This window comes from Dermacentor variabilis, chromosome 3, assembly GCF_050947875.1.
Source record: "Dermacentor variabilis isolate Ectoservices chromosome 3, ASM5094787v1, whole genome shotgun sequence".
Lineage (NCBI taxonomy): Eukaryota > Metazoa > Arthropoda > Arachnida > Ixodida > Ixodidae > Dermacentor > Dermacentor variabilis.
In genome coordinates, this window is record NC_134570.1 from 110,921,021 (window position 1) to 110,945,043 (window position 24,023).

Sequence of the window (24,023 nt, forward strand, 5' to 3'; positions counted from 1 at the left end):
AATCTCCCGTAATATCTTTTGCTATGCGTCATTCTGTGTACTGTTGGATTCAATTCAAAACAGCCAGTTTTAAAAGAAACACCTTTCTCTTGTTTCAGTGCTGACGTAATATCTAGTTTTGCAGAAATACCTCTGAAGTAACCTTTTATCTATGGATGCTTCGCCAACACTTCACATGTGCCACTTTCTTTTTACCAAGGCGGTATAAATGTGTTCTTTATAAAAGTTAAGTTCTAATAAGCGGGTGACCATAAAAGTGAGTCATGTGATAAGATTACCTAATTTTATTTGTGGGTTCTATTGGAAAGCTACATCTATAAAACTGCTAAAGCCTTCGCCTTGAGCATGGCCTTATTTCTAATATACGTAATCCGCACATGTTCAGATAAGTCTAACAGGCGAATGTCCCTCATTTGTACATGCGTCCAGGAATGTATGCTCCTTTATCACGTGAATTAAAGTATATCTTGACCTCATCAAGATCGCGTTGCTGGTCACAACTCTAACATTTTTGCTAGTGCTGTGTCTGGAGGGGATGACATTGAATATAGATACCTGATAGATAACCTTGTGTTCTACAATCAAAGGGAGAATGAGTGTGCATCATGGGACAAATTATACCGCATTATACTTGAGGATCGCAGTTAGAGCCTCGACTTGAAATTACTGCCGATGAATGTCGAAGACACACATACAGTAAGTTCGCGTCATTCTAACAAAAACCGAACTATAGTTATAGAATTCCCTCATTTCAAAGTAGGAATCCATGATCTTTCAGACGGCAGCGAGCTTATGTGATGTGGTTACGCCATTCCCTGAGGACTACTCTCCAAAATCAAGGGTCGTTCACAAACAGCATTTTCCGTACGGCAAGTAACATCGAATGCCCGTTACACATCGGCGTGATAAGTAAATATAAACAATGAAACGTACCAATTTCATCAGCACCACAAAAGAATATAGCTCAAAACCCAAAGCTATCTTAAATGGTCTTTTTTTAACATTTGGTCATTATTTTCACCGAGGATCGTACTTGTCCCCTCGTATAACGAATATTGCCGATTAAACTAATCGCATCCATGTCTTTCACAGGCGCAACTCACGCTTAACAGACATAAGCTGATAAGCTGCTGCATTGCATAGCGATTGTTCATCACAAACTAGAACATGCAGGCGCAGCTTAGGACCCTATTCATATTTGACTACATAATGCGCTGTAATCTGTCAAAGACCTCGCCATGAGATAAATCTTTGACAACTACACTGATAACTGCAGAGTGACTGAGCTGAAATTTGATGACAGTGCCGTTTCTACGTTATCTCGCCATATAATAGCAATAGTTCATATCTCTCACTAATTTTACTACTCCCATCTATGCAATCTGTTATTACACTGGGTCATCGTACGTCAGCGTTGATCAGCCCATAAATGTGCAGTCTATCCTCCTCCCCGTCTGATATGAAGGTGTTTGTTCTCATATTTTCCCAATAAATCAAGCAACTGCCGTGACATGGCTCCTCCTACCTATATGGATATAAATGTTTGTTATGTGAAATTCTCAACTCCCCCGGAGCCCACCCCTTACCTAATACCCCCTTAGTAGGGGCGCTTAAATTGTTCGCAAAACATAAATAAAGTTCACAAAAATATGCGCAGGTTGAAGGTGCACACTACGAAAGAGACTTGTTTGAAGATGTGAACAAACAAGCATCCCTGATCCTGACACCCGTAGGGAGAGGCGATTATCACATTGTGAGTAAGCAATTATCTAAAAGCAAAACAATTTAAGTACAAATCGGGTTCTTCTTATGCGCCCTTTAATTCGCATGGGACATTCATATTTTGTTTTGTACTATGAATGAATTTCGCAGTTCTCACTTTTTTTTAAATTGATCAAAGATAGCCCTTATGAGTGTGCAACAGTGTGATATACCCCTTGCAAACTAAAAACAACGCATATTTGCTCCGGGCACTGAAAGCCATCTCATCCGTTCAGACAGGGATGGTAAATTTCACTCATAGAATTGAGCCTTGCCGAATTTGCGAACGATCATTTCAAGAACGACTGGCTCACCGAATATCAATAATTGACACCCCAACTGGCACCTATCATGTTTTGGATAATGTTGGTAAGTCTTGAACCTTCTTATTTGGAATTTGCGTACTAATATATAACATGCGACTCAACTGCTGTTTCAAAAATTTTATTAAAGTGACGCTAAAGGAAAATAGCTAGATGGGTGGATTATTCGCCTAGGAATTTATCATTATTCTTTGAGAACCAATGCATGGCTTTATTGCGCAAATCTTGGCCCACGAAGGTCCGGTTGCTGCTCCTGAATTTGTGCCGGCCACGACAAAACGGAAGAGCTGACGTATTCTCCGCCTGTACTGCCTCTATGCAGCTCTTTGTGAATCAGCCAGTGCTGACGTCACATGAGTGGTATCATAGCCCACAATAGGTGGGGCCACTCGCACTTTCAAGTTTCATCGTTTTGTCGCTTACAAATGCCCTGTTCTCGCTAGGAGGGGTAGTCTGTGCTTTGTCTAACAAGGTTAAAGCAAGAACAAAGACGGGACGATCAGATACACAGACAAGCGCTTTCTTCCAACTCTGTGGAATGCGGCAAACCGAAAATTTTATATATCTTGCTAGAAAGCAGTTTTACAACGTAAGAGAAAAAGCTGCGACGTGCGAAACAAACTGTCTACTAACCGTGGGTCATTGGAAGTTAAAGACAAATCAAGATCATGCGAAAGCCTATCGCCCCAGCCTTCACATTCCAAGAAAGTCAGTTCCTTTTCTGATAATAACGCAGAAGGTTTAGAGACCCATGCGCATTGCCCCCGTTTCATTTGTGTCGCTTCGACTTATAACCTGAGTGCGGACATCATTTTGTTGTAGATTACCGTGGTGTTATCAAGCACTGGGGTACAGCCACAACTATTACAATGTAGATTCAGAAAACCGTCTTTCTTGTTCGGTACGTTGTTGGCAGATTCCTGAAGGTGGTCGTTCAGGCACCTGCCAGTTTGACCGACGTAGCAGCCAGCGCAAGGCAAAGGAATCCTGTACACCACCTCACAAACCACGTAGCGCTTACGGTGGTTGGTCCAGCACTAGTCTTTCTATATTTAGGCAGTACTACGCCATTTCGCTAGTACTGCCAATTTGTGCGGAGCTGAGATCATCAGGCAAACACCGGCATGCTTTCCTATCTCTTTAAGTGTGGGAGACATTTGATGCTTGAACCGGATTACTGCCACTTTGTGACGTCGTTCCACGTTCTCTCGCACACTGTTGCTTGCTGCGCTGTCTCCAGCCCTCTTTTCTCGGCGGATTTTCTCTGCAACAGAGTCTAGGAATGCCTCCGCGTTGCTCGAAGCCTTAAGATGGTCTACCTGAGCTTAGAAGCTCACCTCTATGGCATGGTGGCAGAATCTGTCGAGGACATTCAAGAACAATTTGTGAATTATTGGCATCTCAACCAGTTTATGACATGATGTGTAAGGTAGCCGTGGTTTCTGGGCAAGAGGACCACACTGCCAACAGAAATGGTCCGCTTTGAGCTGCAATATAATATCTAAAAGTCTAATAAGATTGTCTTCCCACATGTCATGGGTCAGAGTAAGCGGGAAACTACAAGTTTGTAACGTGGCACGCGTTTTCACGGCACAATGGCAAAGTGAACTATATCGCAGGCAAGGACGACGAGAAAATCACCGACCTATCTAAATATTATTTTGGCACAGGTACTTGATAAATGCTCATCCAAACTCTGTCTGCATTGGCGAAATAAAAGTCGCTTAATAGAGATGTCATACAAGACCCCATGGAGACCCCTTGTTTCTCCAGATAAACACCTTCGTTCTACTCAACAAACGTGATGTCAAATATAAGTACAAAAGGTCGAGGAAAGCCCTGCATTAACACAAACATTCTGCTGGATTTAGCTTCATCCACGCGATCAATGAGTTCCTTTACACACTGAAGCAATTCGTTACGAGGGGTGCAAGTCATATAAATCTCTAGAACTATTTCAGTTGGCACTGTCTGCTACCTTTTAAGAATTCAATGACCTCGAGAGAACAAAGCACTTGTGTGTGTTTCTTGTCATCCCGTTTTCGTTCGGGCTTCAAGCTTATTAGTCTTGCTGGGAATGATGAACTCATTACTACAGAAACCTACTATTTGAATCTACCTCGACCTAATACTTTCCTTTATTGTCCCTTTATGGGCTCTGCACCGGGGGAAATATTTCACTAATTTTTACTTTGGTGTGTCAGCACATCTGAGTGGCATTTCGAAATGTGCAATCTTTTTCGAATCGCTATGGCCGATATGACGTATGTGAACTTGGTTTCTGCACCTCAACAACGATCATGGAATATTTTCGCGACGACTCTCATTCTAGTGCGGGAGCAACAGAGAGCAGTACTTTCCGCCATAAGTGATAACAAAGAAGAAAGGAGATCACCAACCACACACAAAGGATTCTTCACTCAAAAATATCCTAAAGCTTTCAGAGGATTTCGTGGTGCTAGTGTCTCAGTCCACGCCCCGAGCTCCTTTCTTGAAACAAAATGTCTACTGTCGCTTGTCGTGAAATACAGATTTCCGAAATTGTGTTGTATAATATTTAACAATGCGGTAGTCGTGGATAATTTGATCTATACTGACTTTCCGGTACCATGTTTCTATGCACGAAACACTACGACAAGCTCATACTGCCATTCCCACGAAGTGCGAATACCTATGATTAACTGTGTACCGGCTCGGGCCTATTGGTACCTGCTTTTGCGAGGGAACAGCGCTTAAGAACGGGACAAGATAAGTGGGCGCGCACGAATGCTCGTGTTTGTTGCCTCCCTTATCCCATAAAAGTTCCTGCTAGTGTTTCATTTCTTTGTGTGTAATTTTTCAGAAAGCGAGCTGGGAAATGAACCGCAGCATGCAAAAATTGGTACGTCTCTGCATGAATATGAGATTGTCATGCCGAACGCAACATGTCAGGCTCTTCTGATCGCGTCTTTACAGAAAGTCGGGAACTGCCGCCGTACTATACCATAGAGACACACTTCATCATGGATATCAATCACAGCGCCTACTTTGGAAATGAAACGGAAGACCGTGTGGCCTATGCAATGTTGTTCATGCACTCGGTAAGACGCATGCAAAAAGCTTCGGCATCTGCGTCATTTGTCGTCTGCACCTTCTGATAACGCTTTCCCTGCTCTCAGTTTTGATCGATGGTCAATAAGAAACAAAAATTACCTCACGCTAGATTTCTATACCACTGTTTAAAAACTTCATCTGCGCCTTGTTACGCAGCAAAAGAAGGAAAGGAGGCCATGTTAACGGATGCTAATAGGAATGGGAAGACACTAAATTCTAGTTGTCTCATTTTCTGCACCCAGTGTGGTATATTTGCCACCATGAAGCGGAGGTTGCAAGGCATCAGAGAAGCTGCGACATGTGAGGCATATTGGTCATGTTGATCAAGAAAGAATTCTCTGAATACTACCATGCGTATTTTGCTTCGTAGTGAAGAAATCTTCCACTAATTCAGCAAGTTTGCAAGTTGGATCTAGCGCAGTATAATAGAGAGAATCAAAACTAAAAAATAAATATTGCAAACAATTGTTTAGGCGCACGTTGCTCATTTCAAAATGAAATGAAATCGTAGAAGTGCCTCTTTGTCACCATCGGCATAGGTGAACTGTCAGCGCTTTCGAGTATGTCAGCACTTCAAGCTAACACTCCCGCAAATCGAAGGTAATAGACTCATGACGCAGTGTCTCGTCACAGTGAACGAATGCACGGTGTATTATTCTTCGCCATCTGTAGGTGAGCCTTCGCCTGCAGCAGCTCGAACCTCCCGCTCGGATAGGGTTAACAGTAATCGAAGGATTGCAGGTGAGAAAGTCACGTTGGAGTTTTTATTTTGTAGTTAACAGTACTCTCTTTGCAGATCGTACAACCTTATTTACAGCTACATGTGGATGGAAATATCTTGGTAGATCAAACCTTGTATCAATTGGGCCAGTATGCACACAAGAGCCCAATATCGAATAGGTCTGATATCACCTATATGGTAACAAGGTGATAACTATTAACCACATCTGCTACGTAAAGCAGCGTTATCTCGAAAGCATTCCTTCATTTTAATAATTTCTTTTGTCTAACTGAGCATATTACATATATATATATATATATATATATATATATATATATATATATATATATATATATATATATATATATATATATATATATACTCTGCTGTGCAGTAGCCAGAAATTTCGTTCTGGGGAGTGGGGGGGGGGGTGCTCATGTTGCAGCTCCGCATCCTCCTTGCAGAAGTTGTCGACGAAACAAATAAATGTAATTGCCAAGTGTGCTGCAAACAAATTCGTCAACACTACGCCCTCTTAAGACAACTGAACTATGCATTTTTTATAAAATAATGCACTCGTATGGTCCCAAAAATTATGTCCTAAAAGATTGATGTGAATGCTTCCATGTTTTTGTCTATTTAATAAGTAAAGAAAATATCATACGAACTTTAGAACTGTGTCAGTTCAAAACCAGCAAATTAGTGCATGCCACTTAAAATTGTAAAGGCCATGAAATGAACAACTTGAGGACAAATGTTTTAATGAAACTTTATCAGTCAAGAAACTTTTTACATTTTTGTACATATGCAATGACCAGCGAAAAATCTTAAAGACGCTGTCCTTTGTCCCAATGTATTGCGCAGGAGCAGCCTTACCGGTCGTGTATTGTGAGTAAATGCACCGCAATTATAGTCGCAACTGAGAGCAGATATAAAAAGGAGGAGTTCTGCAAAATATATGAGAGCGAGTCACATGAAACTAAGCCAATGCGAATATATGACAAACAAGATAATTTATTTAAAAGTAGTCTCCATGAGCATGTAGACATTTGTCCCTTGTCACACTAACTAATGAGTCGCGCGATTCCCGTCTCATAAAACTCCTTGGGTTGCTGCTTCAAAAAGCCTGTAACTGACACTTTCACGTCATCTGTCGACACGAATCAGGTTACCTTGAGCTGTTTTTTCAATGGTCCCAAAAGAAGGAAGTCGCAAGGTGACAGGTCTGGGCTGTATGGGGGATGTTGCAGCATTTCCCACTTGAACTTAGCCACTTTTGTATTAACCGTATCAGTGACTTAGGCACAGACATCGTCGTAGAGCAAGATGACCCCATTCGTCAATTTTCCGCGTCGTTTGTTCTTGATTGCGACACGAAGCCGATCCGGCGTTTCACGGTATCGGAAACGATCGCTAGCCTCTCCAGGTTTAGCAAATTTTATCAGTAATGGCTCCTGATGATCGAAAAAAAATTCAACAGCAACTTTCCGGTGGAAATGGCGGTCATTGCTTTTCTTAAGGGTGGTCAATGCAAATATATCCACTGTGGGCTTTGACATCGTGTTTCAGGCTAGTAGTAGTAGCACCATGATTCATTCCCGGTCACAATTGCAGGCCAGAAGTCGTCACCCTCATTGTGATACCGGATCAGATGAGTCAAGGCAGAGCCGAACCTCATCTTGTAACGGCGTTTCAAAATCTTGGGCACGGATTGCGCACACAAGAGCCGATAACCGAGATGTCAATCAATTGTGGTGCGAATTGAACCGTGTCTGATGTTCACATGCTCTGCCAGTTCATCGATGCTTATCCTCCGTTCTTGTCTAATCAGCTCATCAATCTTTGCAATTGCGTTGGGTATGATTGCACGGTGGCTTTGGCCTAGTCTTGGATCGTCTTTGGAACTTTCAGTTCCTTCTTTGAATCGTTCCCTCCAACGCTTCACAGTGGCCGATGAAATGCAATATTCAACGTATACGCAACCAGACGCCGACTAATTTCATTTTGGGAAACACTTTCAGCTGTCGAAAACCTCACAACATCATAGTGTCCAACTTTTGGAGCGCCCATAATGTCAGGCAACCATGTTGAACTCAGTGTATGAGAGCATTAAAGAACATTTATCTTCACACCGCCGAGTCACTTTGGTAAATGAGAGATGCCTGTGTGCTACGCGCATGCCTCGCAGATAATGAACGGAGCCATTACTGCGCGGGGTTGGCTGGCTCACTCTCGGTTGACTCACCGTCGTACATTAGAAATGCGAAGATACAATGGAATATAGAGATGCGAAGATACAGCTTGATATAGGGCAAGAAAGTATCTGTGGAAACAAAGTCCAATGCAAGTATACACAAAACCTCGCAATAAGATATTGAAGTATACAGATAAGTCTCCAACAAATCTACGTATCTAAGAAAAAGTCAAGGTATATAATGCGACAAACAAGGCAAATAAACATGTTGCGCAATCACAGATTCACAGGACACCGAATCTTAGGGCCCACCCCTTCTCCCCCGATATATCGCGTGCGACGGAAGGCGACACGCTTTCTTCGCGCTTTTCTCCCTTGCGCACACAAGGCTGAGCCACCATCGTCGGCTCACCTACACCACCCACGCCCTATGCTTTCACTCGCACATACAGCATGCGGCGCGTGGTCTTATCCCCCTTGACTTTTATGCGGAACATGAGGGCGACAGCGACGGCAGGAATGCGCCTGGAGTGTCCATTGCTATAGCAATAATATAATACGAATATCCGGCAACTGAAGCGTCCCGGGGTCAATTACTTTCCACAAAAGAAGAAGTAACAAAATCGAACTTACACCATGCGACAATCTGCTACGCCGCAACAATGTCTTTTCGTTTGTGGGGCGGGGGCACCGAAATGAATAAACGCAAAGGAAAGCATATTGGTCACTATCGAATGCCTATTTTGGGTACCTAATGTGGCTACCGAAGGAATATCGAATAAAACTTGAGACGCTTGGTCCACAGACAACGGGAGCATATTGCTTGGTATCCTACGCCGGCGAGACAAGACTTTCCGGAGAGGTTGCGCTCAAGCGAACGCGTTGCAATACGTCGAATCCCCAATGTGATGGCGGCGTGCGAACATTGTTTCTTTTTCTCGTCTGCCAGCCAGAAAGTGTCCAAACCTCTGCCAGGCGAAAATCCACTCCGCCAGAGAAAAACGAAGGCGCACGAAAGTGGCTGCGCAGTGGTGGATGCAGCACGAGAAAAACGCATGCAATCTGGCCAGTTCTGGCAGCCCGCGGGTAGCGAGAACAAGAAAACTGGAGAGGCTCAATGTGTCCTGGCGAAAAAAGTCAAAGTAGAAATATAAACAAGAAAGTAGCTACCTTTCCTGGCTTTAGTGTACTGACATTGATGCTTTGAAGTAGGGAAAAAAATGTTCATTTTTTTTTCTGTGACATGACGACACAAATGAATGACCACAACGCTTCCTCTCATTGGATCTGGCTGCATGCTTAGTAAGCTTGTCTGATAGCGTGTTGATTTGGCTTGTCTCCTTGTATGTTCCGATGTGCGACCTTTGAACAGTCAATTCACGTTTAGCGCAAAATGTTTATAACAAAATTAAACCCAGAAAGCTCAGGAATTGAAAATCTAAAGCGTGACATTAGAAATGTCAATGCACCGTTCACATCAAAAGTTTATAAGAAGTTAATACCGATAAAGCTAGGGAATTGAGATCCACGCATTCCGTAGATTCCGCGGCCTCGTCGAGATGCCGCGACGAGCCCGCTCGCCATCAAAACGGCATTGAAACTTTGGGCTCGGATGGGGCTTCTTGCGTTGTGTGGCTTCAGGTGCATGGGCGATGGGCGTTGCAGCAAAACCCAGCCCGAGTTCGGAATGTACGCGCTGAGATGTGTTTTATAATGTGAATAAGATATCTTAGACAAAATTCAGAACGATTTCCGGCGCCGAGGGTTGTTTTGGTCCGCGGTGCATGGACAGCACAAAAAACATTGGGGGGTAAAATTGAAGCCCCATAAGCCCTCCCTCCCATACCTGGCTACGCCTCTGATTCTCTCGTAGGTAGACAGATAGATAGGGAGATAGATAGGTATTGACGACAACTGTATACTTTTACTTTTTGACGGTGACCGTTTTTCACAGGATTATTGCAGTTATCAATTTGTCACTCGGCCCGAGACGCGCTTACTGTAATCGATTTTTTGTTGTTGTAGGCGACCCTGCAGCGGGTGTTTCCTTTCATCACATTGAGAGTGCATAACTAATAGCGTAGATTTCCGTATAGAGGTAGGCCCCAGCGACTACTCTGGAATATATGCAGTGTTATTTGTATCAATAGCGAACTGATTTGACCCTAAAGTTCAGCTTCGATGGCTGACTGCGGTGGCCGCCGCTGTCCTTGTGAGAGGGACAGAAAGAGATAAGGACGGTAGGGATATTAACCAGTCAAGGGAACGCTAGGCGACCCTATGTGGCGGGAAAGGGAGAAAGGGAATATAAAGAACGAAGGGAGCGAGAGCGGGTAGAGAGACGTGTTTAGAGAACGCTACAAATTAAAAGGCACTTGCTCGAGCCAGACGTTGTCAGACTGCAAAAAAGTGCCTTCACTGCCTCGTGAGCCGATGATAACTACCCTTGAGATTACTGTCAGGCAGGCAGGCAGGCAGGCAGGCAGGCAGGCAGGCAGGCAGGCAGGCAGGCAGGCAGGCAGGCAGGCAGGCAGGCAGGCAGGCAGGCAGGCAGGCAGGCAGGCAGGCAGGCAGGCAGGCAGGCAGGCAGGCAGGCAGGCAGGCAGGCAGGCAGGCAGGCAGGCAGGCAGGCAGGCAGGCAGGCAGGCAGGCAGGCAGGCAGGCAGGCAGGCAGGCAGGCAGGCAGGCAGGCAGGCAGGCAGGCAGGCAGGCAGGCAGGCAGGCAGGCAGGCAGGCAGGCAGGCAGGCAGGCAGGCAGGCAGGCAGGCAGGCAGGCAGGCAGGCAGGCAGGCAGGCAGGCAGGCAGGCAGGCAGGCAGGCAGGCAGGCAGGCAGGCAGGCAGGCAGGCAGGCAGGCAGGCAGGCAGGCAGGCAGGCAGGCAGGCAGGCAGGCAGGCAGGCAGGCAGGCAGGCAGGCAGGCAGGCAGGCAGGCAGGCAGGCAGGCAGGCAGGCAGGCAGGCAGGCAGGCAGGCAGGCAGGCAGGCAGGCAGGCAGGCAGGCAGGCAGGCAGGCAGGCAGGCAGGCAGGCAGGCAGGCAGGCAGGCAGGCAGGCAGGCAGGCAGGCAGGCAGGCAGGCAGGCAGGCAGGCAGGCAGGCAGGCAGGCAGGCAGGCAGGCAGGCAGGCAGGCAGGCAGGCAGGCAGGCAGGCAGGCAGGCAGGCAGGCAGGCAGGCAGGCAGGCAGGCAGGCAGGCAGGCAGGCAGGCAGGCAGGCAGGCAGGCAGGCAGGCAGGCAGGCAGGCAGGCAGGCAGGCAGGCAGGCAGGCAGGCAGGCAGGCAGGCAGGCAGGCAGGCAGGCAGGCAGGCAGGCAGGCAGGCAGGCAGGCAGGCAGGCAGGCAGGCAGGCAGGCAGGCAGGCAGGCAGGCAGGCAGGCAGGCAGGCAGGCAGGCAGGCAGGCAGGCAGGCAGGCAGGCAGGCAGGCAGGCAGGCAGGCAGGCAGGCAGGCAGGCAGGCAGGCAGGCAGGCAGGCAGGCAGGCAGGCAGGCAGGCAGGCAGGCAGGCAGGCAGGCAGGCAGGCAGGCAGGCAGGCAGGCAGGCAGGCAGGCAGGCAGGCAGGCAGGCAGGCAGGCAGGCAGGCAGGCAGGCAGGCAGGCAGGCAGGCAGGCAGGCAGGCAGGCAGGCAGGCAGGCAGGCAGGCAGGCAGGCAGGCAGGCAGGCAGGCAGGCAGGCAGGCAGGCAGGCAGGCAGGCAGGCAGGCAGGCAGGCAGGCAGGCAGGCAGGCAGGCAGGCAGGCAGGCAGGCAGGCAGGCAGGCAGGCAGGCAGGCAGGCAGGCAGGCAGGCAGGCAGGCAGGCAGGCAGGCAGGCAGGCAGGCAGGCAGGCAGGCAGGCAGGCAGGCAGGCAGGCAGGCAGGCAGGCAGGCAGGCAGGCAGGCAGGCAGGCAGGCAGGCAGGCAGGCAGGCAGGCAGGCAGGCAGGCAGGCAGGCAGGCAGGCAGGCAGGCAGGCAGGCAGGCAGGCAGGCAGGCAGGCAGGCAGGCAGGCAGGCAGGCAGGCAGGCAGGCAGGCAGGCAGGCAGGCAGGCAGGCAGGCAGGCAGGCAGGCAGGCAGGCAGGCAGGCAGGCAGGCAGGCAGGCAGGCAGGCAGGCAGGCAGGCAGGCAGGCAGGCAGGCAGGCAGGCAGGCAGGCAGGCAGGCAGGCAGGCAGGCAGGCAGGCAGGCAGGCAGGCAGGCAGGCAGGCAGGCAGGCAGGCAGGCAGGCAGGCAGGCAGGCAGGCAGGCAGGCAGGCAGGCAGGCAGGCAGGCAGGCAGGCAGGCAGGCAGGCAGGCAGGCAGGCAGGCAGGCAGGCAGGCAGGCAGGCAGGCAGGCAGGCAGGCAGGCAGGCAGGCAGGCAGGCAGGCAGGCAGGCAGGCAGGCAGGCAGGCAGGCAGGCAGGCAGGCAGGCAGGCAGGCAGGCAGGCAGGCAGGCAGGCAGGCAGGCAGGCAGGCAGGCAGGCAGGCAGGCAGGCAGGCAGGCAGGCAGGCAGGCAGGCAGGCAGGCAGGCAGGCAGGCAGGCAGGCAGGCAGGCAGGCAGGCAGGCAGGCAGGCAGGCAGGCAGGCAGGCAGGCAGGCAGGCAGGCAGGCAGGCAGGCAGGCAGGCAGGCAGGCAGGCAGGCAGGCAGGCAGGCAGGCAGGCAGGCAGGCAGGCAGGCAGGCAGGCAGGCAGGCAGGCAGGCAGGCAGGCAGGCAGGCAGGCAGGCAGGCAGGCAGGCAGGCAGGCAGGCAGGCAGGCAGGCAGGCAGGCAGGCAGGCAGGCAGGCAGGCAGGCAGGCAGGCAGGCAGGCAGGCAGGCAGGCAGGCAGGCAGGCAGGCAGGCAGGCAGGCAGGCAGGCAGGCAGGCAGGCAGGCAGGCAGGCAGGCAGGCAGGCAGGCAGGCAGGCAGGCAGGCAGGCAGGCAGGCAGGCAGGCAGGCAGGCAGGCAGGCAGGCAGGCAGGCAGGCAGGCAGGCAGGCAGGCAGGCAGGCAGGCAGGCAGGCAGGCAGGCAGGCAGGCAGGCAGGCAGGCAGGCAGGCAGGCAGGCAGGCAGGCAGGCAGGCAGGCAGGCAGGCAGGCAGGCAGGCAGGCAGGCAGGCAGGCAGGCAGGCAGGCAGGCAGGCAGGCAGGCAGGCAGGCAGGCAGGCAGGCAGGCAGGCAGGCAGGCAGGCAGGCAGGCAGGCAGGCAGGCAGGCAGGCAGGCAGGCAGGCAGGCAGGCAGGCAGGCAGGCAGGCAGGCAGGCAGGCAGGCAGGCAGGCAGGCAGGCAGGCAGGCAGGCAGGCAGGCAGGCAGGCAGGCAGGCAGGCAGGCAGGCAGGCAGGCAGGCAGGCAGGCAGGCAGGCAGGCAGGCAGGCAGGCAGGCAGGCAGGCAGGCAGGCAGGCAGGCAGGCAGGCAGGCAGGCAGGCAGGCAGGCAGGCAGGCAGGCAGGCAGGCAGGCAGGCAGGCAGGCAGGCAGGCAGGCAGGCAGGCAGGCAGGCAGGCAGGCAGGCAGGCAGGCAGGCAGGCAGGCAGGCAGGCAGGCAGGCAGGCAGGCAGGCAGGCAGGCAGGCAGGCAGGCAGGCAGGCAGGCAGGCAGGCAGGCAGGCAGGCAGGCAGGCAGGCAGGCAGGCAGGCAGGCAGGCAGGCAGGCAGGCAGGCAGGCAGGCAGGCAGGCAGGCAGGCAGGCAGGCAGGCAGGCAGGCAGGCAGGCAGGCAGGCAGGCAGGCAGGCAGGCAGGCAGGCAGGCAGGCAGGCAGGCAGGCAGGCAGGCAGGCAGGCAGGCAGGCAGGCAGGCAGGCAGGCAGGCAGGCAGGCAGGCAGGCAGGCAGGCAGGCAGGCAGGCAGGCAGGCAGGCAGGCAGGCAGGCAGGCAGGCAGGCAGGCAGGCAGGCAGGCAGGCAGGCAGGCAGGCAGGCAGGCAGGCAGGCAGGCAGGCAGGCAGGCAGGCAGGCAGGCAGGCAGGCAGGCAGGCAGGCAGGCAGGCAGGCAGGCAGGCAGGCAGGCAGGCAGGCAGGCAGGCAGGCAGGCAGGCAGGCAGGCAGGCAGGCAGGCAGGCAGGCAGGCAGGCAGGCAGGCAGGCAGGCAGGCAGGCAGGCAGGCAGGCAGGCAGGCAGGCAGGCAGGCAGGCAGGCAGGCAGGCAGGCAGGCAGGCAGGCAGGCAGGCAGGCAGGCAGGCAGGCAGGCAGGCAGGCAGGCAGGCAGGCAGGCAGGCAGGCAGGCAGGCAGGCAGGCAGGCAGGCAGGCAGGCAGGCAGGCAGGCAGGCAGGCAGGCAGGCAGGCAGGCAGGCAGGCAGGCAGGCAGGCAGGCAGGCAGGCAGGCAGGCAGGCAGGCAGGCAGGCAGGCAGGCAGGCAGGCAGGCAGGCAGGCAGGCAGGCAGGCAGGCAGGCAGGCAGGCAGGCAGGCAGGCAGGCAGGCAGGCAGGCAGGCAGGCAGGCAGGCAGGCAGGCAGGCAGGCAGGCAGGCAGGCAGGCAGGCAGGCAGGCAGGCAGGCAGGCAGGCAGGCAGGCAGGCAGGCAGGCAGGCAGGCAGGCAGGCAGGCAGGCAGGCAGGCAGGCAGGCAGGCAGGCAGGCAGGCAGGCAGGCAGGCAGGCAGGCAGGCAGGCAGGCAGGCAGGCAGGCAGGCAGGCAGGCAGGCAGGCAGGCAGGCAGGCAGGCAGGCAGGCAGGCAGGCAGGCAGGCAGGCAGGCAGGCAGGCAGGCAGGCAGGCAGGCAGGCAGGCAGGCAGGCAGGCAGGCAGGCAGGCAGGCAGGCAGGCAGGCAGGCAGGCAGGCAGGCAGGCAGGCAGGCAGGCAGGCAGGCAGGCAGGCAGGCAGGCAGGCAGGCAGGCAGGCAGGCAGGCAGGCAGGCAGGCAGGCAGGCAGGCAGGCAGGCAGGCAGGCAGGCAGGCAGGCAGGCAGGCAGGCAGGCAGGCAGGCAGGCAGGCAGGCAGGCAGGCAGGCAGGCAGGCAGGCAGGCAGGCAGGCAGGCAGGCAGGCAGGCAGGCAGGCAGGCAGGCAGGCAGGCAGGCAGGCAGGCAGGCAGGCAGGCAGGCAGGCAGGCAGGCAGGCAGGCAGGCAGGCAGGCAGGCAGGCAGGCAGGCAGGCAGGCAGGCAGGCAGGCAGGCAGGCAGGCAGGCAGGCAGGCAGGCAGGCAGGCAGGCAGGCAGGCAGGCAGGCAGGCAGGCAGGCAGGCAGGCAGGCAGGCAGGCAGGCAGGCAGGCAGGCAGGCAGGCAGGCAGGCAGGCAGGCAGGCAGGCAGGCAGGCAGGCAGGCAGGCAGGCAGGCAGGCAGGCAGGCAGGCAGGCAGGCAGGCAGGCAGGCAGGCAGGCAGGCAGGCAGGCAGGCAGGCAGGCAGGCAGGCAGGCAGGCAGGCAGGCAGGCAGGCAGGCAGGCAGGCAGGCAGGCAGGCAGGCAGGCAGGCAGGCAGGCAGGCAGGCAGGCAGGCAGGCAGGCAGGCAGGCAGGCAGGCAGGCAGGCAGGCAGGCAGGCAGGCAGGCAGGCAGGCAGGCAGGCAGGCAGGCAGGCAGGCAGGCAGGCAGGCAGGCAGGCAGGCAGGCAGGCAGGCAGGCAGGCAGGCAGGCAGGCAGGCAGGCAGGCAGGCAGGCAGGCAGGCAGGCAGGCAGGCAGGCAGGCAGGCAGGCAGGCAGGCAGGCAGGCAGGCAGGCAGGCAGGCAGGCAGGCAGGCAGGCAGGCAGGCAGGCAGGCAGGCAGGCAGGCAGGCAGGCAGGCAGGCAGGCAGGCAGGCAGGCAGGCAGGCAGGCAGGCAGGCAGGCAGGCAGGCAGGCAGGCAGGCAGGCAGGCAGGCAGGCAGGCAGGCAGGCAGGCAGGCAGGCAGGCAGGCAGGCAGGCAGGCAGGCAGGCAGGCAGGCAGGCAGGCAGGCAGGCAGGCAGGCAGGCAGGCAGGCAGGCAGGCAGGCAGGCAGGCAGGCAGGCAGGCAGGCAGGCAGGCAGGCAGGCAGGCAGGCAGGCAGGCAGGCAGGCAGGCAGGCAGGCAGGCAGGCAGGCAGGCAGGCAGGCAGGCAGGCAGGCAGGCAGGCAGGCAGGCAGGCAGGCAGGCAGGCAGGCAGGCAGGCAGGCAGGCAGGCAGGCAGGCAGGCAGGCAGGCAGGCAGGCAGGCAGGCAGGCAGGCAGGCAGGCAGGCAGGCAGGCAGGCAGGCAGGCAGGCAGGCAGGCAGGCAGGCAGGCAGGCAGGCAGGCAGGCAGGCAGGCAGGCAGGCAGGCAGGCAGGCAGGCAGGCAGGCAGGCAGGCAGGCAGGCAGGCAGGCAGGCAGGCAGGCAGGCAGGCAGGCAGGCAGGCAGGCAGGCAGGCAGGCAGGCAGGCAGGCAGGCAGGCAGGCAGGCAGGCAGGCAGGCAGGCAGGCAGGCAGGCAGGCAGGCAGGCAGGCAGGCAGGCAGGCAGGCAGGCAGGCAGGCAGGCAGGCAGGCAGGCAGGCAGGCAGGCAGGCAGGCAGGCAGGCAGGCAGGCAGGCAGGCAGGCAGGCAGGCAGGCAGGCAGGCAGGCAGGCAGGCAGGCAGGCAGGCAGGCAGGCAGGCAGGCAGGCAGGCAGGCAGGCAGGCAGGCAGGCAGGCAGGCAGGCAGGCAGGCAGGCAGGCAGGCAGGCAGGCAGGCAGGCAGGCAGGCAGGCAGGCAGGCAGGCAGGCAGGCAGGCAGGCAGGCAGGCAGGCAGGCAGGCAGGCAGGCAGGCAGGCAGGCAGGCAGGCAGGCAGGCAGGCAGGCAGGCAGGCAGGCAGGCAGGCAGGCAGGCAGGCAGGCAGGCAGGCAGGCAGGCAGGCAGGCAGGCAGGCAGGCAGGCAGGCAGGCAGGCAGGCAGGCAGGCAGGCAGGCAGGCAGGCAGGCAGGCAGGCAGGCAGGCAGGCAGGCAGGCAGGCAGGCAGGCAGGCAGGCAGGCAGGCAGGCAGGCAGGCAGGCAGGCAGGCAGGCAGGCAGGCAGGCAGGCAGGCAGGCAGGCAGGCAGGCAGGCAGGCAGGCAGGCAGGCAGGCAGGCAGGCAGGCAGGCAGGCAGGCAGGCAGGCAGGCAGGCAGGCAGGCAGGCAGGCAGGCAGGCAGGCAGGCAGGCAGGCAGGCAGGCAGGCAGGCAGGCAGGCAGGCAGGCAGGCAGGCAGGCAGGCAGGCAGGCAGGCAGGCAGGCAGGCAGGCAGGCAGGCAGGCAGGCAGGCAGGCAGGCAGGCAGGCAGGCAGGCAGGCAGGCAGGCAGGCAGGCAGGCAGGCAGGCAGGCAGGCAGGCAGGCAGGCAGGCAGGCAGGCAGGCAGGCAGGCAGGCAGGCAGGCAGGCAGGCAGGCAGGCAGGCAGGCAGGCAGGCAGGCAGGCAGGCAGGCAGGCAGGCAGGCAGGCAGGCAGGCAGGCAGGCAGGCAGGCAGGCAGGCAGGCAGGCAGGCAGGCAGGCAGGCAGGCAGGCAGGCAGGCAGGCAGGCAGGCAGGCAGGCAGGCAGGCAGGCAGGCAGGCAGGCAGGCAGGCAGGCAGGCAGGCAGGCAGGCAGGCAGGCAGGCAGGCAGGCAGGCAGGCAGGCAGGCAGGCAGGCAGGCAGGCAGGCAGGCAGGCAGGCAGGCAGGCAGGCAGGCAGGCAGGCAGGCAGGCAGGCAGGCAGGCAGGCAGGCAGGCAGGCAGGCAGGCAGGCAGGCAGGCAGGCAGGCAGGCAGGCAGGCAGGCAGGCAGGCAGGCAGGCAGGCAGGCAGGCAGGCAGGCAGGCAGGCAGGCAGGCAGGCAGGCAGGCAGGCAGGCAGGCAGGCAGGCAGGCAGGCAGGCAGGCAGGCAGGCAGGCAGGCAGGCAGGCAGGCAGGCAGGCAGGCAGGCAGGCAGGCAGGCAGGCAGGCAGGCAGGCAGGCAGGCAGGCAGGCAGGCAGGCAGGCAGGCAGGCAGGCAGGCAGGCAGGCAGGCAGGCAGGCAGGCAGGCAGGCAGGCAGGCAGGCAGGCAGGCAGGCAGGCAGGCAGGCAGGCAGGCAGGCAGGCAGGCAGGCAGGCAGGCAGGCAGGCAGGCAGGCAGGCAGGCAGGCAGGCAGGCAGGCAGGCAGGCAGGCAGGCAGGCAGGCAGGCAGGCAGGCAGGCAGGCAGGCAGGCAGGCAGGCAGGCAGGCAGGCAGGCAGGCAGGCAGGCAGGCAGGCAGGCAGGCAGGCAGGCAGGCAGGCAGGCAGGCAGGCAGGCAGGCAGGCAGGCAGGCAGGCAGGCAGGCAGGCAGGCAGGCAGGCAGGCAGGCAGGCAGGCAGGCAGGCAGGCAGGCAGGCAGGCAGGCAGGCAGGCAGGCAGGCAGGCAGGCAGGCAGGCAGGCAGGCAGGCAGGCAGGCAGGCAGGCAGGCAGGCAGGCAGGCAGGCAGGCAGGCAGGCAGGCAGGCAGGCAGGCAGGCAGGCAGGCAGGCAGGCAGGCAGGCAGGCAGGCAGGCAGGCAGGCAGGCAGGCAGGCAGGCAGGCAGGCAGGCAGGCAGGCAGGCAGGCAGGCAGGCAGGCAGGCAGGCAGGCAGGCAGGCAGGCAGGCAGGCAGGCAGGCAGGCAGGCAGGCAGGCAGGCAGGCAGGCAGGCAGGCAGGCAGGCAGGCAGGCAGGCAGGCAGGCAGGCAGGCAGGCAGGCAGGCAGGCAGGCAGGCAGGCAGGCAGGCAGGCAGGCAGGCAGGCAGGCAGGCAGGCAGGCAGGCAGGCAGGCAGGCAGGCAGGCAGGCAGGCAGGCAGGCAGGCAGGCAGGCAGGCAGGCAGGCAGGCAGGCAGGCAGGCAGGCAGGCAGGCAGGCAGGCAGGCAGGCAGGCAGGCAGGCAGGCAGGCAGGCAGGCAGGCAGGCAGGCAGGCAGGCAGGCAGGCAGGCAGGCAGGCAGGCAGGCAGGCAGGCAGGCAGGCAGGCAGGCAGGCAGGCAGGCAGGCAGGCAGGCAGGCAGGCAGGCAGGCAGGCAGGCAGGCAGGCAGGCAGGCAGGCAGGCAGGCAGGCAGGCAGGCAGGCAGGCAGGCAGGCAGGCAGGCAGGCAGGCAGGCAGGCAGGCAGGCAGGCAGGCAGGCAGGCAGGCAGGCAGGCAGGCAGGCAGGCAGGCAGGCAGGCAGGCAGGCAGGCAGGCAGGCAGGCAGGCAGGCAGGCAGGCAGGCAGGCAGGCAGGCAGGCAGGCAGGCAGGCAGGCAGGCAGGCAGGCAGGCAGGCAGGCAGGCAGGCAGGCAGGCAGGCAGGCAGGCAGGCAGGCAGGCAGGCAGGCAGGCAGGCAGGCAGGCAGGCAGGCAGGCAGGCAGGCAGGCAGGCAGGCAGGCAGGCAGGCAGGCAGGCAGGCAGGCAGGCAGGCAGGCAGGCAGGCAGGCAGGCAGGCAGGCAGGCAGGCAGGCAGGCAGGCAGGCAGGCAGGCAGGCAGGCAGGCAGGCAGGCAGGCAGGCAGGCAGGCAGGCAGGCAGGCAGGCAGGCAGGCAGGCAGGCAGGCAGGCAGGCAGGCAGGCAGGCAGGCAGGCAGGCAGGCAGGCAGGCAGGCAGGCAGGCAGGCAGGCAGGCAGGCAGGCAGGCAGGCAGGCAGGCAGGCAGGCAGGCAGGCAGGCAGGCAGGCAGGCAGGCAGGCAGGCAGGCAGGCAGGCAGGCAGGCAGGCAGGCAGGCAGGCAGGCAGGCAGGCAGGCAGGCAGGCAGGCAGGCAGGCAGGCAGGCAGGCAGGCAGGCAGGCAGGCAGGCAGGCAGGCAGGCAGGCAGGCAGGCAGGCAGGCAGGCAGGCAGGCAGGCAGGCAGGCAGGCAGGCAGGCAGGCAGGCAGGCAGGCAGGCAGGCAGGCAGGCAGGCAGGCAGGCAGGCAGGCAGGCAGGCAGGCAGGCAGGCAGGCAGGCAGGCAGGCAGGCAGGCAGGCAGGCAGGCAGGCAGGCAGGCAGGCAGGCAGGCAGGCAGGCAGGCAGGCAGGCAGGCAGGCAGGCAGGCAGGCAGGCAGGCAGGCAGGCAGGCAGGCAGGCAGGCAGGCAGGCAGGCAGGCAGGCAGGCAGGCAGGCAGGCAGGCAGGCAGGCAGGCAGGCAGGCAGGCAGGCAGGCAGGCAGGCAGGCAGGCAGGCAGGCAGGCAGGCAGGCAGGCAGGCAGGCAGGCAGGCAGGCAGGCAGGCAGGCAGGCAGGCAGGCAGGCAGGCAGGCAGGCAGGCAGGCAGGCAGGCAGGCAGGCAGGCAGGCAGGCAGGCAGGCAGGCAGGCAGGCAGGCAGGCAGGCAGGCAGGCAGGCAGGCAGGCAGGCAGGCAGGCAGGCAGGCAGGCAGGCAGGCAGGCAGGCAGGCAGGCAGGCAGGCAGGCAGGCAGGCAGGCAGGCAGGCAGGCAGGCAGGCAGGCAGGCAGGCAGGCAGGCAGGCAGGCAGGCAGGCAGGCAGGCAGGCAGGCAGGCAGGCAGGCAGGCAGGCAGGCAGGCAGGCAGGCAGGCAGGCAGGCAGGCAGGCAGGCAGGCAGGCAGGCAGGCAGGCAGGCAGGCAGGCAGGCAGGCAGGCAGGCAGGCAGGCAGGCAGGCAGGCGGGCAGGCGGGCGGGCGGGCAGGCGGGCAGGCGGGCGGGCGGGCGGGCGGGCGGGCGGACGGACGGACGGACGGACGGACACACCGAAAAACAGACATCGAAATGGCGGGCTCCCAAGGTTCTGTGAAATGCAAGGGTAACGAGGCCATTGCTCAACTGACCTGCCAAACTATAATTACGGTACTGAATTACTGTAATCAGCGTGCTAAAACTAGTGTTTTCGCAAGTGAAATAAAATGTGTTACATTTGCCCCTGTGAGTCAAACAGGTGATCCGCAAATTTTATGAAGTAACGGAATTATTTTTTATTATCTTTTAACAGTAAAAAATTCAAAAACTTCTTTTCTTTATTCAAACACGTTCCCGGGTTTACTCTTATGTCATTATACGACTCTAATGTCTATCAAGATCTTCAAAAGAAGACACTTAACTTTTGCCGGAAATACTAGGTACGCTTTACAAATAGCCCATGTTTCTGGTCCTGTCCCAAGAAAATTGCGCTCGAACCTTTATTGCAAGATTACCTCACCAACAGGCTCAAGGTTGCGCAAATGGAAAGTCTTCTTTCTGTGCTCCATCTACTTAGAAAAGCTTTCTGCAACGTTTTCTACTGGGCGCCCTGTATTTCGTCCGTATATTAAAGAAGCTTGCTGCTTGCCTTCCTTCTACCAATTTCATATGCTGCGAAAGCTACACCATCAGTAATAATCACCGTATCTGTGTCTAGAACACGTACATTTTCATGCGTAGAATCCATCACAATGGTGGGCACGCAATTAGCTGCGCACAATCGTTTCGAAAAAAGAGTTTACAATATGTGACGCCCCTGCGAGCTTTGTCGACGAAGTGGGTATATACCTCAGGCCCCTCTGAATCATATCTTCTGGTCACAGAATAAAGTTGCATTTATTGGCCGTAAAAACACTGATAATCAGAGAGTGTGCCTCTGTTAATAACGCTTTCCCTAATATGGGGAAAATAGGTGTTTTTGTACGTTACACAAGATCTTTTTTCCTGAAGGAACTACTCCACTGAATATTTATGTAATACATAAAGAAAAAGCAGAATGAGCTCACTTTCGCGCATAAAAGTTTCATTAACGGGACATAAATACTAAAAAGATATAAACTGCCATAACTAAGATTGCATAACAAAACTGAACAAAGTTTGTAAAGACACGCTTCTATCTACTAAGACGATGATCAAAACGAGAACAACGTGAAAGCAGGAGCCAACGTTTCGACAAGTTGACTTGTCTTCTTCAAGACGACATATGCTTTCCTCGTCACCAGAGGCGTACCCAGGGGGGCGGAGGGCTTGTGGAGCTTCAGCCCCACCCCCCTAAATTTGTTCGTGCTGTCCATGCACCGCCGACCAAAGCAACCACCGGCGCCGGAAATCACTCTGGATTTTGTCTAGAATGTACTTTCCCGCTCGAAAAATTATTTCACCGCGATCATTGGGAATTCGGGCTACATTTAAAAAAAATGAATTATGTGGTTTTACGTGCCAAAACCACTTTCTGATTATGAAGCACGCCGTAGTGGAGGACTCCGGAAATTTCGACCATCTGGGGCTCCTTATAGGGACACTAAAGCGAAATAATAAATCAGTTTAGACTAGTGAAGCATTGTTTGAGAACCCTGGAGGCAGTCATATAAAAAATACTTTGGTTATTAGATCAGGAACTGAAGGTCCGAGTATCAGTATTTGAATTTCGCGCCGAAACCCCACCGCCGGTATGTCAGCGTGACGTCAGGGATTCCAAAGTACGTTATCGCATTAGGTCCGCGTCGGCTGAATAAAGGTTCCCGAAACTTGCCATGTTTAATATTTGGTTCCTTTAGGACACAATGTAGTCAATCTGTGCCGTTATATATAGTTAGTAGGCCCTAGAAGATGCCATCAAAAGCGAAGACGTCACAGCCCCTAGGTGCGAGAACTTAAGTAGGCGTCGCCACGCGTATTTCGTTTTTGCGCTTTTTCTGGCTTACCAAACGTCTTAGCGTTGTAAGAGCGGTGTTTTCGGTGTTGTAGAACAGTAATTTCCTGATGCAGAAGAAATCATTTGACACTTTAGGGTCCCTTTAACGTGCACCTATATCTAAGTACACTGTTGTTTTCGCATTTCGCCCCCATCGAGATGCGGCCGCCGTGGCCGGGATTCGATCCCGCGACCTCGTGCTCAGCTGCGTAACACCCTAGCGACTGAGCAATCATGGTGGTTAGGGGCTAGATTTCGAGGCAGCGCCCATGCACCGGGAGTCACATAACGCAAACAGCCCCATCCGAGCACAAAGTTTCAAGGACGTGTTAATAGCGAACGGACTCGCCGCGGCATCTCGCGGAGGTTGCGGAATCTACGCACCGCATGGATGTCAATTTCGAAACGCTATGGGTATAAAGTTCTCATAAACTTTTGATGTGAAAGGTGCATTGACATTTCCAAAGTTGGGTTTAGATCTTGAATTGCAGAACTTTGTGGATTTAATGTTGTTATAAACACTTGATGCCAAAAGTGCATTGACTTTTCTAACGTAGGACATCGGAACATACAAAAAGACAAGCCAATTATACAAATTATACAAGGCACTAAAGCCAGCAAAGGTAACTACGTTCTTATTTATCGTTTCTACTTCGACTGTTGAGCCTCTTCAATTTTTTTGTTCTCGCTACCCTACCCGCGGGCTGAAAGAGCCATCCAGAGCGCATGCGTTTTTCTGGTGCTGTCCCGACCACCGCGCGGCGCACTTCGGTGCACGTTCGGTTTTCTCGGGCCGAGTGGATTTTCGGCTGGCAGAGTTTTGGACACCTTTCTGGCTACAAGACGAGAAACAGAAACAATCGTCGCTTGCCGCCATCACTGTGGGGACTCGACGGATTGCACCGCGTTCGCTTGAGCTCAACCTCTCAGGAATGTCTTGACTCTGCGGTGTAGGATACAGAGCAGTATGCCTATGATTCTCGGTGGACCAAGCGTCTCACGTTTTCTTCGATATTCCTTCGGTAGCCAGACTAGGTGACCATAATAGGCATTCGATCGTGGCCAACATGCATTCCGCTGCGTCTTTTTTTTCAGTTCCGTGTTCCCGCTCCACGAAAGACACAAATACATTGCCGCGGCGCAGCAAATTAACGCATGGTGAAAGTTCGACTTTGTTATTTCTTTTGCGGCAAGTAATAAGCCACGGGACGCTTCAGTTCCCGGATACTATTACTGTATTTTTGCGATAGCAGTTAAATGGAACTCCAGGCGCATTCCTGCCGTCGCTGTCGTCTTCATGTTCCGCATAAAGTCCAAGGGCGACGACATCGTGACAGCGCGCCGCATGCTGTATGTGCGAGTGAAAGCGTAGAGGTAGGGGGGGGGGAGGTTGCATGGGTGAGCCGACGATGGCAGCTCAGTCTTGTCTACGCAAAAGAGAAACGTGGGGACGAAGCGCGCCGCCTACCGTCGCGCGCGATACATCGGGGGAGTGGATGGAATGGAGGCAGGTCTGTGAATCTGTGATTGCGCAACATATTTATTTGCTTTGTTTGACGCATTGTCTGCAGCAATTCTTTCTTAGATACGTAGATTTATTGGAGACATACGTTTA

General features: G+C 56.8%; 1 protein-coding gene across 5 annotated transcripts in view; it reads left to right on the forward strand.

Moving 5' to 3' along the window:
• LOC142576177 (uncharacterized) overlaps positions 1-24,023 on the forward strand; it is an 86,373-nt gene that overhangs the window by 27,392 nt on the left and 34,958 nt on the right. For 2 of the 5 annotated variants that reach the window (XM_075686174.1, XM_075686175.1), the window contains exons 3-7: positions 1,658-1,753; positions 1,998-2,130; positions 4,927-4,965; positions 5,040-5,164; positions 5,850-5,918. In XM_075686174.1, the coding sequence (XP_075542289.1) occupies positions 2,004-2,130; positions 4,927-4,965; positions 5,040-5,164; positions 5,850-5,918 (360 nt within the window). In that variant the 5' untranslated portion in view covers positions 1,658-1,753; positions 1,998-2,003. Of the gene's footprint in view, positions 1-1,657; positions 1,754-1,997; positions 2,131-4,926; positions 4,966-5,039; positions 5,165-5,849; positions 5,919-5,973; positions 6,105-24,023 lie in introns of all 5 variants that reach the window. The other 3 variants (XM_075686171.1, XM_075686173.1, XM_075686172.1) reach the window with 3 other exon arrangements.